At 43.2% G+C, this 17,266-nt stretch overlaps 1 protein-coding gene across 1 annotated transcript in view; it reads right to left on the reverse strand.

Moving 5' to 3' along the window:
* Positions 1-17,266, reverse strand: part of LOC111953637 (ATP-binding cassette sub-family C member 4-like) — a 46,401-nt gene that overhangs the window by 14,140 nt on the left and 14,995 nt on the right. The window contains exons 8-19 of the mRNA XM_023973040.1: positions 10,177-10,426; positions 9,956-10,063; positions 7,270-7,359; positions 5,352-5,543; positions 5,137-5,231; positions 4,957-5,043; positions 1,917-2,013; positions 1,484-1,702; positions 1,216-1,353; positions 979-1,016; positions 772-878; positions 487-633 (exon numbers count right to left, since the gene is read on the reverse strand). Coding sequence (XP_023828808.1) covers positions 487-633; positions 772-878; positions 979-1,016; positions 1,216-1,353; positions 1,484-1,702; positions 1,917-2,013; positions 4,957-5,043; positions 5,137-5,231; positions 5,352-5,543; positions 7,270-7,359; positions 9,956-10,063; positions 10,177-10,426 — 1,568 coding nt within the window. The remainder of the gene's footprint in view (positions 1-486; positions 634-771; positions 879-978; positions 1,017-1,215; positions 1,354-1,483; positions 1,703-1,916; positions 2,014-4,956; positions 5,044-5,136; positions 5,232-5,351; positions 5,544-7,269; positions 7,360-9,955; positions 10,064-10,176; positions 10,427-17,266) is intronic.

A 17,266-nucleotide genomic window follows, 5' to 3' on the forward strand; every position in this document is an offset into this window, starting at 1 on the left:
TTATGTCTTGTCTATTAAACCTTTAAATATAGAAGTGTTTCACCTTGTATTTTGCATCAAGCATTTCTCTACAACTGACCAGTTTTCAATTCCTAACAAACGTAAGGAATTTTGAATTTTTTTCACCCAACTTTTAACCTAAATCCAATGACGGTGAGATATATTGTATACAGTTGAAGTCGGAAGTTTACATACACTGAGGTTGGAGTCATTAAAACAAATTTTTCAACCACTCCACAAGTTTCTTGTTAACAAACTATAGTTTGGCAAGTTGTAGGACATCTACTTTGTGCATGACACAAGTCATTTTTCTAACAATTGTTTACAGACAGATTATTTCACTTATAATTCACTGTATCACAATTCCAGTGGGTCAGAAGTTTACATACACTAAATTGACTGTGCTTTTAAACAGCTTGGAATATTTCAGAAAATGATTTCATGGCTTTAGAAGCTTCTGATATATTTCACAGGGGGGTTTCTCACCAATTGGGTTGATGTCAAAGAAGCGTACAGGCGTCCGGAGGATAGAGTTGAACATGCGGTTGTGCAGAGACTGAGCAGCTTTCACCAGCACATTGAACATCACCAGACTCCTGGCAAAGCCAAAGATGACTGAGGCCAGAGTCAAACCTGAACACAGAGAAGGTGACTTGTCACGATTTTCCAAAGCTTCCTTCGAGGGAAGGGAACAACCTTGGAAAATATTCCCATTCTTTGAAGGGAGAAGTAAATATACAGTGTATTTAGGAATGCTCTTCCTCTGTATACCTGCATAAATACCCATGTAGAAACTGAGGTCCAATTCTTGAGTGATGTTGAGGCCATTGTGGACAATCACAGTGCTGTTAATATTGAGTTTCTCCTGCTCTCCTGCCCTGCCAATCAAACAGCATTGTTATTTGAATGTTCACAATGCTATGGTCCAACTGAACTGTGAAACAAATAATTAACAACTGTATGATAGATGCTTCTTACCAATAGGCTAGCCACCAATCCTGAAGAACATACGCTACCTGTGGGTGACAAATTACATTATAGTTGGTTCGATCATTGCAATGTCATTGGTTCCAATGCACTGATCTGTTCAGAGTTAAATTTTGCACACATCTATCAGAAGTCAAAATGCTTGTATTTACTGTAGATGCTATGAGGTAGAATGGTGACATATGACATATGGCTATTCACTGCCTGACATTTTGGATCCGTTAATACCTCCGCGATGAGACTGAGGAGGACTGTGCCCAGCATAACCAGGATGCTGGCTCCTGCGTTTAAGTACTTGAAGTATAGGCTGGCGCCGATGTTGCCCTCTGATCGGCTCTCCTCTGCTACTGTCTGGACAGGCTCCTCCTGGGAGGAGACATGGACAGATAATACCCTGTTAACTAAGGGACGAACAACCAGGCACACTTCAGAATGAAAATCTTCCTTGTGACTGTATCTAAGGGCTTGAAAGGAAGTGAGTGAGGTTTGGACCCACCGGAAGCTGTTCAGCGCCATCTTTAACAGAGTGCATGGAGGAGGTGTGGGAGACCAATGAATTCCGGGAGGAAATTGAGTTCTGGGAAAAGGCGTGTTTGACCACTGAGTGATTGTTGTTGGCTTGTGGCTCCTCCTCCTCGTCCCTCTTCAGCAGGGAGGTGAAGTCAACCCCAGAGTGCTGCAGCTCGGAGTATGTCCCCCTCGCTACCACGTGACCCTGAGACACACACACACATCACACCCTGCTCAACTTCTGGAGTCTGTATACATATGTAAAAGTATATGCCTTTGGGTGAACTATTCAGTTCATAAAGATTGACAGCAGACATCTGTTATGTGCTCAACAAAGTTAAAGGTAAGCAGAAATGCACCTGTGGTCATATGTAGGTTACAGAGCATGTGTAGAATGTTAAACCCTGCCAGGAACACACCTCCTTGAGGACGAGGATCTGGTCGGCTGCTTGGAGGTACTGCAACTGGTGGGTGACCAGGATGCGGGGCTTATTCTTCAGAATACCACAGATACACCTGGACACACAGACACAWGGAGACAGACAGTTTAAGTGCAGTTTCAACCTGCTGGTGAAGGCCTAAGGCCTGTTCTAACGTCAGAGAATCCACATGACCCTGAACATCCTTTTACTTGTAAATGCTATACAAAAACCCATTACTGCCCTAAAGAAGCAGCCAGTAAGTAGACCTAATCTGAGTCTGGGAAGAATGTAGTTCAGTTGTTCTAAAGGATAGTGGGGTAAGTTGAGCCGAAGGGTTAGTTGAGCCACCCTTTGTTTCTAGGAAACCATATGCAAAATGAATCATGTGACCAAAAAAAAGAAACGTACTCTCACTGTCAACTGCGTTTATTTTCAGCAAACTTAACATGTTTAAATATTTCTATGAACATAAGATTCAACAACAGACATAACTGAACAAGTTCCACAGACATGTGACTAACAGAAATGGAGTAATGTGTCCCTGAACAAAGGGAGAATCAAAAGTAACAGTCAGTATCTGGTGTGGCCACCAGCTGCATTAACCTCTCTTGGGCACGTGAGACGGTAGCGTCCCACCACTTCAACAGCCAGTGAAACTGCTGGGCGCCAAATTCAAATACAGAAATACTCATTATAAAAATTCAGAAAACAAAACATATTTTACATAGGTTTAAAGATTAACTTCTTGTGAATCCAACCACGGTGTCAGATTTAAAAAACGCTTTACGGCGAAAGCATACATTACGATTATGAGAACATAGCCCACAAGACAAATCATTACAAACAGTAGCCAGTCAGATAGAACAGTTACACAATTTAGAAATAGAGATAGAATTAATCCCTTACCTTTGATGATATTCATATGGTTGCACTCAGCAGACATTCATTTACTCAATAAATGTTCCTCTTGTTCGATAAAGTCTCTTTATACCCAAAAATCTCCGTTTTGTTCGCGCGTTTTCTTCAGTAATCCACAGGCTGAAACGCAYTCAAAACAGGAAGACCAAAAAATCCAAATTGTATCCGTAAAGTTCATAGAAACATGTCAAACGATGTTTATATTCAAACCTCAGGTTGTTTTTAGCCTAAATAATCGATACTATTTCAACCGGACAATAACGTTGTCAATATAAAATGTAAACAAGAAACGCACTCTCTCGGTCTTGCGCAGGAAAAAGCTCCGAGAAACTTTAGGGTCCACTCATTCAGACTGCTCTTACTTCCTAATTTTTCGGAATACAAGACTGAAACACATTCTAAAGACTGTTGACATCTAGTGGAAGGCATAGAAACTGCAAGTTGAGTCCTAAGTCAAGGGATACTGTAATGGCATTGAATAGAAAACTACAAACCAAAAAAAAAAAAACTTCCTGAATGGATTTTTCTCAGGTTTTCGCCTGCGAAATCAGTTCTGTTAAACTCACAGACACTATTTTAACAGTTTTGGAAGCTTTAGAGTTTTCTATCCAACTTTAGAGTGTTTTCTATCCAGTTATATGCCCAAGAAACAGGCCATTTAATTTGGGCATGCATTTCATCCAAAATTCCAAATGCTGCCCCCTACCCTAGAGAAGTTAAGTACTGCAGTGCATCTCCTCTTCATGGACTGCACCAGATTTTCCAGTTCTTGGTGTAAGATGTTAACCCACTCTTCCACCAAGGCACCTGCAAGTTCCCGGACATTTCTGGGGGGAATGGCCCTAGCCCTCACCCTCCGATCCAACAGGTCCCAGATGTGCTCAATGGGATTGAGATCCGGGCTCTTCGCTGGCCATGGCAGAACACTGACATTCCTGTCTTGCAGGAAGTCACACACAGAACGAGCAGTATGGCTGGTGGCATTGTCATGCTGGAGGGTCATGTCAGGATAAGCCTGCAGGAATGGTACCACATGAGGGAGGAGAATGTCTTCCCTGTAACGCACAGCGTTGAGATTGCCTGCAATGACAACAAGCTCAGTCCGATGATGCTGTGTCACACCGCCCCAGACAATGACGGACCCTCCACCTCCAAATCGATCCCGCTCCAGAGTACAGGCCTCGATGTAACGCTCATTCCTTCAACGATAAACGCGAATCCGACCATCACCCCTGGTGAGACAAAACTGTGACTTGTCAGTGAAGAGTACTTTTTGCCAGTCCTGTTTGATCCAGCGACGGCGGATTTGTGCCCATAGGCGATGTTGTTGCTGGTGAGGACCTGCCTTACAACAGGCCTACAAGCCCTCAGTCCAGCCTCTCTCGTTCCTGGTTGAACTCGGACAGTTGTTGTTTCCATCCTGTACCTGTCCCGCAGGTGTGATGTTTGAGGTGCAGGTGGTGTTACACGTGGTCTGCCACTGCGAGGACGATCAGCTGTCTGTCCTGTCTCCCTGTAGAGCTGTCTTAGGCGTCTCACAGTACGGACATTGCAATTTATTGCTCTGGCCACATCTACATGCCTCCTTGCAGCATGCCTAAGGCACGTTCACGCAGATGAGCAGGGACCCTGTGCATCTTTCTTTTGGTGTTTTTCAGAGTCAGTAGAAAGGCCTCTTTAGTGTCCTAAGTTGTCATAACTGTGACCTAAATTGCCTACCGTCTGTAAGCTGTTAGTGACTTAACGACCGTTCCAAAGGTGCATGTTCATTAATTGTTTATGGTTCACTGAACAAGCATGGGAAACAGTGTTTAAACCCTTTACAATGAAGATCTGTGAAGTTATTTGGATTTTTTTATAATTCTCTTTTGAAACACAGTTTTAGGAAGAGGTCATAATTTCATAGTTGCACCATACCTCCCCAAATCATCTTGCTGTTCAATGTGTAAATGTATATTTTTAAACTGTAGTGCGTAGTTTTATGTTGTAAATGGGTCTGAAACTTTGTGAGCTGCTATTTTGTCTCTTGTAAAGTAATTATTTATCTCAATGGGACGAGTCCAGTAAAATAAAGGTTAAAAAAATACAACCTGTTCAGCTGAAACTGTGGTTCACTCACTGTTCAAACAGGTGTCTCCCGACCTCAGCATCCACAGCACTTAGAGGGTCGTCCAGCAGGTAGATATCAGCATCCTGGTACACAGCCCTGAGACACAACAAGGCTTTCAGATAGAGACTGGAGGATATTCTTCTATTCTATTCATTTCTACTCTGGTATGAAGTGGAGCTGTGGTCTTACCGGGCCAGGTTCACTCTAGCTTTCTGTCCCCCACTGAGGGTGGCTCCTCTGTCCCCTATCACTGTCAGGTCCCCGTCTGGCAGCAGCTCCATGTCCTYAACACAGAAGGGACAACAGCGACAACAGGGGTTAACAGTCATTGAACACAAAGCCATTACAACCACTGCAAAGCTCCTCGAATAAATACCATGAGCGCTCCATTCAGTGTGTCTTACCCTCTTGAGGGCGCAGGCTCTCAGGACCTTCTCATACTTCTGAGGATGGAGCGCTTTGCCAAACAAGATGTTGCTGCGGATGGTTCCGGGGAACACCCAGGGCTGCTGAGAGGCATAGGTCAGCTGACCTTTGACCCTCAACACCCCCTTGTCATGAGGCAGCTCCCCCAGGATAGCGCTGAGCAGAGAGGACTGTGGGAGATGGGAGGGTAAACAAGTGAGCTGGCTGATATGGCTTACTACATATTTTACTATATGTACTGTGCATAAGGCTGTGGRGGTCACGAAATTTCATCAGCCGGTGATGGTCAAGCAAATAACTGCCGGTCTCACGGTAATTGACCGTTAATTAGCATAAACACATTTAGCATCTCCTGGCTTCAACACARAGRCTACAAGCCACTGATGCAGACCTTTGGAACATCTACATTTTAAAAAGTATAATAAATCCATGTAATATAGCCTACACCCTCACAATAAATCCATTATTTATTTTAGACAGGTCTAAAGAAACATGATATGAAGAAATGTAGTCTATTTCAGAAGAACAGAATGGCATACTCTGAGTTGTCCTTATGTTAGGTCCTCATATGGCTATGCCATATGGCTGTGGGCTACACTAGTTCATTTAGCAGACAAGATTTGATTAGAATTCCGTGGCATTATTTTATAGTATGAAGAATACAATTGAACAAAGCTGAATAAAATATAATATTTTCTCCAAACGATTTGAAGGAGTGCGCACATGCACTCCACTCACATGCATGCGGCTATTCCGTGTTGAGCGGTTAACAAAGATAGGTACTCCTATATGCTTAATATAGAATTATTAATGTAACTTTAGTTGTTCTACAAATGTTGGACTATGTTTTGAGTTTGAATACATTGTAAGGCTGCATGATGAGACTCTAATGATGATTTGAAAAACGTTGCATGAAAGGCATGAGCTCTGCTTTGTTTTTTTTACAGGCTGTACACACTTCATCACTCTCATTCACAACTTGACAAGCACTTGATAATGCCTCGAATTTCCCGGCGGCATTCCCTTACATCCCGTGCAACTATGATTACAAAAAGTGATAATATATAAGTGATAGGGTAATATTGTCACCCATCTTGATTTAACATTGTCTTTACATATACTAAAGCTGTCAAGACAAAGGGTGGCTACTTTGAAGAATCTCAAATATAAAATAAATGTTGATTTGTTTAACACTTTTTTGGTTACTACATGATTCCATATGTGTTATTTCATAGTTTTGATGTCTACACTATTATTCTACAATGTAAAATAAAGGAAAAACCCTGGAATGAGTAGGTGTGTCCAAACTTTGACTGGTACTGTATGTGTGAAATTTGTTTTGATTTAAAATGGACCATTATCATGCACCTGTCTCAAAACAGGGGCAGGGGAAACAAATTAATGTAATCTATGCACTTAAATAGCGAATGGAGGACGCTTTTCCCGTGGTTCATTTTGTTGGCCAGCCAGGTAGATAACTATACTCCTGTTGTAAAGAGAAGAAATGTGCTTAATATTAGGAAAGTTGAGAAATAAATACAGTAGGCCTAGTCTATAGAAAGCTGATGGGATCCTCTTTTTAACAGAGGCCACCACTCTGTTTTCATGTGCAATTGCATAGCCTATAGAAATGTTGAGCTCATGGGCTCTCATGAAGTGTTAGATTACATTTTCGATACATTTGCATTGATGTCAGAGTGATTAGAGGGACAATAGAGTGCTGAGTACCAGGCAGTTAGTAAGTTTGGTAGGCTACTAATGACCATCAGAGCTTGGAGAAGCCTAGTTCCTGTGACTAAATGGTAACGTGGACATTGACTGCCTTCATAACTCGTGACCGCCGGAGTGGCAGTAATATGGTCACCGTAACAGTCCTAACTATGCATGACCTCTGACCTTTCCAGCCCCCACAGGTCCAATGACAACAACGAGTTGCTCCGATTTCACTGTGAGTGACAGGTTCTGGAGAGACGGGGCATCCAGACACTGTGGTGATAGAAGGGAGGGACATTTCACAGCAATTCATGAAGTTACCACACAGGACAGGCGTCTTCTTGTTTTGTACAGTGCCTTCGGAAAGTATTCAGAACCCTTGACTTTTCCCCACATTTTGTTAGTTTTGATAGGATTGGATTTCTGTACTTTAAATGTTATTAGTCATTAGTTGTAATAGAGACCTGAGGGGTGCCAGTTTATGGCCTGTATCACTTAGTTTCCTGCCTAGCAATAAAGATGCAATGTTTGTTCAGATGTGTAGGAGGAGATTCAGCATAGGAGAAAGGGTTAAATATCAGTGCTTGTGTGAATGTCTTTGTCTAATGCAGCTGTATTGACCCTCGGAAGAATAAACTTGGTTTGAGCTTTCATAGTGTCCGTAGAGTTTTTACTCTGAGAATTAAAACATAACAGTTTTCAGCCTTATTCTAACATTGTTTAAATCGTTTTTCCCCCCTCATCAATCTACACACAATACACTTTAATGACAAAGCAAAAACTGTTTTTTGGAAATGTTTGCTAATTTATTAAAAATAAAAAACTGATATTACAAATTCTTATTTACAATGACGACCTTCCCCAGCCAAACCCGGATCACCGAATGGGCGCCGCCCTATGGGACTCCCAATCACGGCCGGATGTGATACAGCCTGYATTCGAACCAGGGACAGTAGTGACACCTCTTGCACTGAGATGCAGTGCCTTAGACCGCTGCACCACTGGGGCTACAAGCTTGGCACACCTGTATTTGGGAAGTTTCTCACATTCTTCTCTGCAGATCCTCACTAGCTTTGTCAGGTTGGATGGGGAGTGTTGCTGTTGGAGTGTTGGGAGCTATTTTCAGGTCTCTCCAGAGATGTTCAATCAGGTTGAAGTTCGGGCTCTGGCTGGGCCACTCAAAGACATTCAAAGACTGGTCCCGAAGCCACTCCTGCATTGTCTTGGCTGTGTGCTTAGGGTCATTGTCCTGTTGGAAGGTGAACCTTCGCCCCAGTCTGAGGTCCTGAGAGCTCTGGAGCAGGTTTTCATCAAGGATCTCTCTGTACTTTGCTCTATTCACCTTTGCCTCGATCTTGACTAGTCTCACAGTCCCTGCCGCTGAAAAACATCCCCCCTTCATGATGCTGTCACCACCATGCTTCACCGTAAGGATGGTGCCAGGTTTCCTCCAGATGTGACGCTTGGCATTCATGCCAAAGTGTTCAATCTTGGTTTCATCAGACCAGAGAATCTTGTTCCTCATGGTCTGAGAGTCTTAGGTGCTTTTTGGCAAATTCCAAGCGGGCTGTCATGTGCCTTTTACTGAGGAGTGGCTTCCATCTAGCTACTCTACCATAACGACCTGGATGGTGGAGTGCTGCAGAGATGGTTGTCCTTCTGGAAGGTTCTCCCATCTCCACAGAGGAACTCTGGAGCTCTGTCAGAGTGACCATAGGGTTCTTGATCAGCTCCCTGACCAAGGCCCTTCTCCCCCGATTGCTCAGTTTGGCCGGGTGGCCAGCTCTACAAAGAGTCTTGGTTATTCCAAACTTATTCAATTTAAGAATGATGGAGGCCACTGTATTCTCGGAGACCTTCAATGCTGTAGACATTTTTTGGTACCCTTCCCCAGATCTGTGCCTCAACACAATCTTGTCTTGGCGCTCAATGCACAATTCCTTCAACCTCATGGCTTGGTTTTTGCTCTGACATGCACTGTCAACTGTAGGACATTATATAGACAGGTGTGTGCCTTTCCAAATTATGTACAATCAATTGAATTTACCACAGGTGGACTCCAATCAAGTTGAAGAAACATCTCAAGGATGATCAATGGAAAAAGGATGGACCTGAGCTCAATTTCGAGTCTCATAGCAAAGGGTCTGAATACTTATGTAAATAAGGTTTTTCTGTAGATTTTTTAAAATACATTTGTAAACATTTCTAAAAACCTGTTAACACTTTGTCATTATGGGGTATTGTGGGTAGATTGCTGAGAAAAAATAAATACATCTATTTTAGAATAAGGCTGTAACGTAACAAAATGTGAAAAAAGTCAAGGGGTCTGAATACTTTCTGAAGGCGCTGTATATCAAAATGTGGACATTTGGGCCTCCCGAGTGGCGCAGTGGTCTAAGGCACTGCATCGCAGTGCTAGAGGCATCACTACAGACCTGGGTTTGATCCCGGGCTGTATCACAACCAGCCGTGATCGGTAGTCCCATAGGGCGGGGCACAATTAACCCAGCGTGGTCCGGGTTAGGGGAGGATTAGGCCGGGGGGGGGGGGCTTTACTTGGCTCATCGCACTCTAGCGGGCCCGGGTGCCTGCAGGCTGACCTTGGTCGTCAGTTGAATGGTGTTTCCTCCGACACATTGGTGTGGCTGGCTTCCTGGTTAAGTGGGCGGGTGTTAAGAAGTGCGGTTAGGCGGGTCATGTTTCGGAGGACGCACAACTCGATCTTCACCTCCCGAGCCCGTTGGGGGGTTGCAGCGATGAAGCGAGATTGAAATGGAGGAGAAAGATTGTAAAATACAAAGAAAATGTAATAATAAACATTTTATAAAACATGTGGACATTAAACATTTGACCCTGCCAGAATATTCACCTTGTCCCAGTAGCAAATTAAGTCCTTGATCTCAACAGAGATCTCTTTCTTTTCCTCCAGGGTGAATCTCATGTTGGGTCTCTCAATCTCTTCCAACAGAAGGAAATGCTGTGGGTCAACAGAGAGATGATTCAGCCAAACAAACCTTACTAAACTACAATAACTTATTGCACCTAGGTGAGGCACAGCAGCCATTTTGTGCCAGATGATCTATAGAGTACCTTGATCCTGCGGATACTGATGATGGTCTCGAACACCTTCTCGATGGCCTGTGGGAAGAAGAGGGTCACCGTGATCTTGATGGCACCATATAGAGACACTGCCACAAACACCCGGCTGGCTGAGATGGTGTTTCCCAGGAGGACGTAGACGGCGAAGGTGATGAAGACGATGATCTTACTGGCCGCAAAGAAGGAGGCCATGTTTAGGCCTCGCAGGAAGGAGCTAGACATGATCTTGGAGATCTCTTTCCTGGGGGAAGAATGAAAGTGAAGTCTTTCAATAATAATGCAATAAAACAAAACATTCTGTTACACATCTGTTAAATTCAATGGAGTCTTTATAAATCTTTCCTTTAACCTATAAAAGTCTAAGTCGTTGGTGGAGGTTCTACTAAGTTAACATATGGAATTGTTTTAAGATGGTCATACTATACGGATCATTTAGCTATTTGATTTTGAATTTTAAGACCCCTTTAGGTACAGTGGGGCAAAAAAGTATTTAGTCAGCCACCAATTGTGCAAGTTCTCCCACTTAAAAAGATGAGAGGCCTGTAATTTTCATCATAGGTACACTTCAACTATGACAGACAAAATGAGAAGAAAAAAAATCCAGAAAAACACATTGTAGGATTTTTTATGAATTTATTTGCAAATTATGGTGGAAAATAAATATTTGGTTAATAACAAAAGTTTATCTCAATACTTTGTTATATACCCTTTGTTGGCAATGACAGAGGTCAAACATTTTCTGTAAGTCTTCACAAGGTTTTCACACACTGTTGCTGGTATTTAGGCCCATTCCTCCATGCAGATCTCCTATAGAGCAGTGATGTTTTGGGGCTGTTGCTGGGCAACACGGACTTTCAACTCCCTCCAAAGATTTTCTATGGGGTTGAGATCTGGAGACTGGCTAGGCCACTCCAGGACCTTGAAATGCTTCTTACAAAGCAACTCCTTCGTTGCCCAGGCGGTGTGTTTGGGATCATTGTCATGCTGAAAGACCCAGCCACGTTTCATCTTCAATGCCCTTGCTGATGGAAGGAGGTTTTCACTCAAAATCTCACGATACATGGCTCCATTCATTCTTTCCTTTACACGGATCAGTCGTCCTGGTCCCTTTGCAGAAAAACAGCCCCAAAGCATGATGTTTCCACCCCCATGCTTCACAGTAGGTATGGTGTTCTTTGGATGCAACTCAGCATTATTTTGTCCTCCAAACACGACGAGTTGAGTTTTTACCAAAAAGTTCTATTTTGGTTTCATCTGACCATATGACATTCTCCCAATCTTCTTCTGGATCATCCAAATGCTCTCTAGCAACACTTCAGACGGGCCTGGACATGTACTGGCTTAAGCAGGGGGACACGTCTGGCACTGCAGGATTTGAGTCCCTGGCGGCGTAGTGTGTTACTGATGGTAGGCTTTGTTACTTTGGTCCCAGCTCTCTGCAGGTCATTCACTAGGTCCCCCGTGTGGTTCTGGGATTTTTTGCTCACCGTTCTTGTGATCATTTTGACCCCACGGGGTGAGATCTTGCGTGGAGCCCAGATCGAGGGAGATTATTGTGTCTTGTATGTCTTCCATTTCCTAATAATTGCTCCCACAGTTGATTTCTTCAAACCAAGCTGCTTACCTATTGCAGATTCAGTCTTCCCAGCCTGGTGCAGGTCTACAATTCTGTTTCTGGTGTCCTTTGACAGCTCTTTGGTCTTGGCCATAGTGGAGTTTGGAGTGTGACTGTTTGAGGTTGTGGACAGGTGTCTTTTATACTGATAACAAGTTCAAACAGGTGCCATTAATACAGGTAACGAGTGGAGGACAGAGGAGCCTCTTAAAGAAGAAGTTACGGTCTGTGAGAGCCAGAAATCTTGCTTGTTTGTAGGTGACCAAATACTTATTTTCCACCATAATTTGCAAATAAATTCATTACAAATCCTACAATGTGAATTTCTGGATTTTTTTTCCTCATTTTGTCTCATAGTTGAAGTGTACCTATGATGAAATTTACAGGCCTCTCTCATCTTTTTAAGTGGGAGAACTTGCACAATTGGTGGCTGACTAAATACGTTTTTGCCCCACTGTATATACAGTACCGGTCAAAAGTTTTAGAACACCTATTCATTCAAGGGTTTTTCTTTATCTTTACAATTTTTTTAACATTGTAGAATAATAGTGAAGACATCAAAACTATGAAATAACACATATGGAATCATGTAGTAACCAAAAAAGTGTTAAACAAATCAAAAAATATTTTATATTTGTGACTCACACACTTGGATTCAGTCTTATGTAGCAACATTTAAATTTCAGTTATTTACATTAGATAAGTAGACTCAGAGCTACACAATGGTATATCATACACTGCATTTGAGGAAACAATGGAAAGTAATTCTGCTTTGAAAGTTTATCAACTTGTAAACTCACTTTTGAGAAAAACGTCTTTCAATTGTTTTGGTACTACTATTGGAGAGCCCTTCTTTGTCTACACCCATTCAGCATTGTTCACACCCTCTTAAGCCTTAGCCCCACCCATCTCTTTAAAGGTTGATCCAACCATTCTGTACTAACTTGCCAGCTACTTCCAGACATCTAAGAGAGAGAGAACAGCTCACTGAATATTACTCGCCCTATCGCTCTGTGGTTTCGTGTTCAGAGCGCACACTGGATGCTCTGGCCAATAAGTAGGATTGTTCCGAAAGCTCTGACCTCACAACTACAGTCAATCACCCAAGCTAACTGGCTAACATTGGCTAGCTACTTCCAGACACATAATGAGAGAACACCCCACTCTGACCATTTTACTCACCCTAGCAGAGCTGGTTAGGCTTTTTCCATGTTATCTAGAGCGTTGGTGACTGTAACTGTGCTGCTGGCAACAATTGTTTACTGACACGACATATTCAACAGGTGTTGAGCGTTCAAAAATGCATCAGTTATTCTGCGCTCTGGCACACTAAGATGAGAGTCTTTTGTTAAGAAATGTAGCTAGATAGCTTGCTAAGTAAATGAATCCCAACGCATGATGTAACGTTACTTAGCGAGCCAGCTAGCTAACGTTAGCTAGCTAGCTAACAGTACACTTTCACTTAAAATGAAAATACTTTGTCAGAATTAGAGTGGAGTCTTTCATTAAGACAGTTGGAACGGTTGGAACCAAAAATCTCCAAAAAGATATAAAAACAACAGTAAAAAGACAGTGAAAACAGTAGCGAGGCTACATACAGACAGCGGTTAGTCAGGCTGATTGAGGTAGTATGTACATGTAGATATGGTTAAAGCTACTATGCATATATGATGAACAGAGAGTAGCAGTAGCGTAAAGAGGGGTTGGCAGGTGGTGTGTGGCGGGACACAATGCAGATAGCCCAGTTAGCCAATGTGCGGGACCACTGGTTGGTCAGGCCAATATATGATAAACAGAGCAGCAGCGTAAAAGAGGGGTGGGGTGGCACAATGCAAATAGTCCGGGCAGCCATTTGATTACCTGTTCAGGAGTCTTATGGCTTGGGGGTAAAAACTGTTGAGAAGAACTTTTTGTCCTAGACTTAGCACTCCGATACCGCTTGCCATGTGGTAGTAGAGAGAACAGTCTATGACTGGGGTGGCTGGGGTCTTTGACAATTTTTTGGGCCTTCCTCTGACATCGCCTGGTGTAGAGGTCCTGGATGGCAGGCAGCTTAGTCCCAGTGATGTACTGAGCCGCACGCACTACCCTCTGTAGTGCCTTGCGGTTGGAGGCCGAGCAATTGCAGTACCAGGCAGTGATGCAACCAGTCAGGATGCTCTCGATGTTGCAGCCTTTTCCTGTAGTCCACAATCATCTCCTTAGTCTTGGTTACGTTGAGGGATAGGTTGTTATTCTGGCACCACCCGACCAGGTCTTTGACCTCCTCCCTATAGGCTGTCTCGTCATTGTCGGTGATCAGGCCTACCACTGTTGTGTCGTCTGCAAACTTAATGATGGTGTTGGAGTCGTCATGCAGTCGTGGATGAACAGGGAGTACAGGAGGGGACTGAGCACGCACCCCTGAGGGGCCCCTTTGTTGAGGATCAGCGTGGCAGATCTGTTGTTACCTACCCTTGCCACCTGGAGGCGGCCGCCAGGAAGTCCAGGAAGTCCAGTTGCAGAGGGAGGTATTTAGTCCCAGGGTCCTTAGTTTAGTGATGAGCTTTGAGGGCACTATGGTGTTGAACACAGAGCTGTAGTCAATGAATATCTTTCTCACGTAGGTGTGCAATAGAGATTGCATCATCTGTGGATATGTTGGGGAGGTATGCAAATTGGAGTGGGTCTAGGGTTTCTGGGATAATAGTGTTGATGTGAGTGGGGCAATAGTCATTTAGGCAGGTAGCCTTTGTGTTCTTGGGCACAGGGACTATGGTTGTCTGCTTGAAACATGTAGGTATTACAGACTGTCAGGGACAGGTTGAAAATGTCAGTGAAGACACCTGCCAGTTGGTCAGTGCATGCTCGGAGTACACGTCCTGGTAATCCATCTGGCCCTGCGGCCTTGTGAATGTTGACCTTTTTAAAGGTCTTACTCACATCCGCTACGGAGAGCGTGATCACACAGTTGTCCGTAACAGCTGATGCTCTCATGCATGCTTCAGTGTTGTGTGCCTCGAAGCGAGCATAGAAGTATTTAGCTCATCTGGTAGGCTCGTGTCACTGGGTAGCTCGCGGCTGTGCTTCCCTTTGTAGTCCGTTATAGTCTGTAAGCCCTGCCACATCCGACGAGCATCGAAGCCAGTGTAGTACGATTCAATCTTAGTCCTGTATTGACGCTTTGCCTGTTTGATGGTCTGTCTGAGGGCATAGCGGGATTTCTTATAAGCTTCTGGGTTAGAGTCCCGGTCCTTGAAAGCGGCAGCTCTAGCCTTTAGCTCAGTACGGATGTTGCCTGTAATCCATGGCTTCTGGTTGGGGTATGTACGTACGGTCACTGTGGGACGACGTCATCTATGCACTTATTGATGAAACAAGTCACTGATGTGGTGTATGGATGCATCAATAGATTTTAACAAAGGTTTTTCACAGATAAAGAAAAATGGAAGAAGAACTGCAGAATGACTATTACAGCTTTTGTGCACTTTTCTGCAGCCAGGAATATGGGAGGTAGAATGTTTTGGGAATGGGAATTCCACAAATGCCCCAGACATTCCACTAAAAGCACCATAGAATGTAACATTCAATAACATTCAGAGACAAAAACATGCAACTTCTCCTCATGTTAAAGGCCAAAGAGAAGCAGAAAGAAGACTACGACCAGGTCTCATGGCTGGATAGTGTTGGCTGTTCATGGTGAGAGGGATCAGGGGACCAGACCTGTGATGTAACTGAAAGCTGTTTGCTGGCAGCTGGTGAAGTCAATGTGGTTTTGCTCCCTCTTGTGAGGCCCTGCTAGGGGTGCCTGGCCCTCAGCCAAATACTATAAACCGCACATGCAGACACGCATATGTGCCTTCAGAAAGTATTCATACCACTTGACTTGACTCCACATTTTGTTGCATTACAGCCTGAATACAAAATGGATTACATTGATTTTATTTCTCACCCATAATATAGCCAATAGCCCATAATGACAAAGTGAAAACATGTTTATAGAATTTTTTGCTAATTTATTGAAAATCAAATACAGAAATATATCATTTACATAAGTAAATACTTTGAAGAACCAACGTTGGCAGCGATTACAGCTGTGAGTCTGTCTTTCTGAGTAAGTCTCTAAGAGCATTCCACACCTGGATTTTGCAACTTTTCCCATTATTCTTACAAAATTTTTTCATGTTCTTTCAAATTTGTTGTTGATCACTGCAAGACAACCATTTTTAGGTAGATTTAATTCCAAACGGTAGCTCGGTCACTGTCTTCTTGGTAAGCAACTCCAGTGTAGATTTGGCCTTTGGTGTTTTGGTGTTTTAGGTTACTGTCTTGCTGAAGGGTAATTCATCTCCCAGTGTCTGGTGGAAAGCAGACTGAACAAGGTTTTCCTCTAGGATTTTGCTTGTGCTTAGCTCCATTCCATTTCTTTTTTATCCTGAAAAACTCCCCAGTCCTTAATGATTAGAAGCATAACCATAACATGATGCAGCCACCACTATGCTTGAAAATACAGAGAGTGGTACTCAGTAACGTGTTGTATTAGATTTGCAGCAACAGTCTTCGACAACTCATCCACATTGTCTCTGTAATTTACACCGTCATGCTTTGCCTTCATGGCTATCGTGTAGGCTACCTCAGGCTTCAGCCTGCGCTTCAGAGGGTATTTCTGTGTGGGAATTGTTGCTCATTTCAATCAAATAATTTCACTATCCATGGCATATTTTTTAATTCCTGGTTTCTGAGCCGGTAACTGTAGGCTATTCAACAAGTGGAATTATTTGTGGAAATCGATGCAAGGGGTGAACCCCGAATACTCGGACGGATCATCATTGTCCACTGTATTTCAATTTGCAGGGATAGCTACAGGCTACTTGCCCAGCCGACGCTTGTCACTGAAGTATCACTGTAGCCTACTTTTGTTTCTCATCACATGTCCCTGGCGGCATTTTGATTCCCCCATCATGCTGCCACGTTATATATATATTTAGGTATTTTTCTCCCGACTCTGCTGACGAGTATTTTTATCTGCTCGTACAGGAGTAAGAGGCCTAGTGCACTAATTTGGTGGATTTATTTTTTATATAAAACGATGTTTTCATTGTGATTTATCATGAGGTGCTGCAGCACCCTCAGCACCCCTAGTTCCCAGATCATTGTAAATGCACGTTTACTAAAATCTCCCTTAGCCCAGGGCTAAGGTGCAATATGAACGTGCCTAATATGTTGTCTTGTGTCAAACTTTATTTTTCAGGAAGTACACAGAGATATATCCTCCGCATGGACAAGGTCGCATTGGCTATATGCTGCTGGTAGTGGCTCGCAAGTATAATCCATGCTTAGCCTATTATCTGACGATATTCATCGTTACTCATTGTCACTTCATTCTTAAGTTCTGCACGCAATGCATAGTCATTATAGCGTAGTCTTCTTTGTAGCGGATATCATGCCTGCACAAACCAATACAATCAAATGTTATTGTCATATGTA

The sequence above is a fragment of the Salvelinus sp. IW2-2015 genome, linkage group LG27 (assembly GCF_002910315.2).
Source record: "Salvelinus sp. IW2-2015 linkage group LG27, ASM291031v2, whole genome shotgun sequence".
Classification (NCBI taxonomy): domain Eukaryota; kingdom Metazoa; phylum Chordata; class Actinopteri; order Salmoniformes; family Salmonidae; genus Salvelinus; species Salvelinus sp. IW2-2015.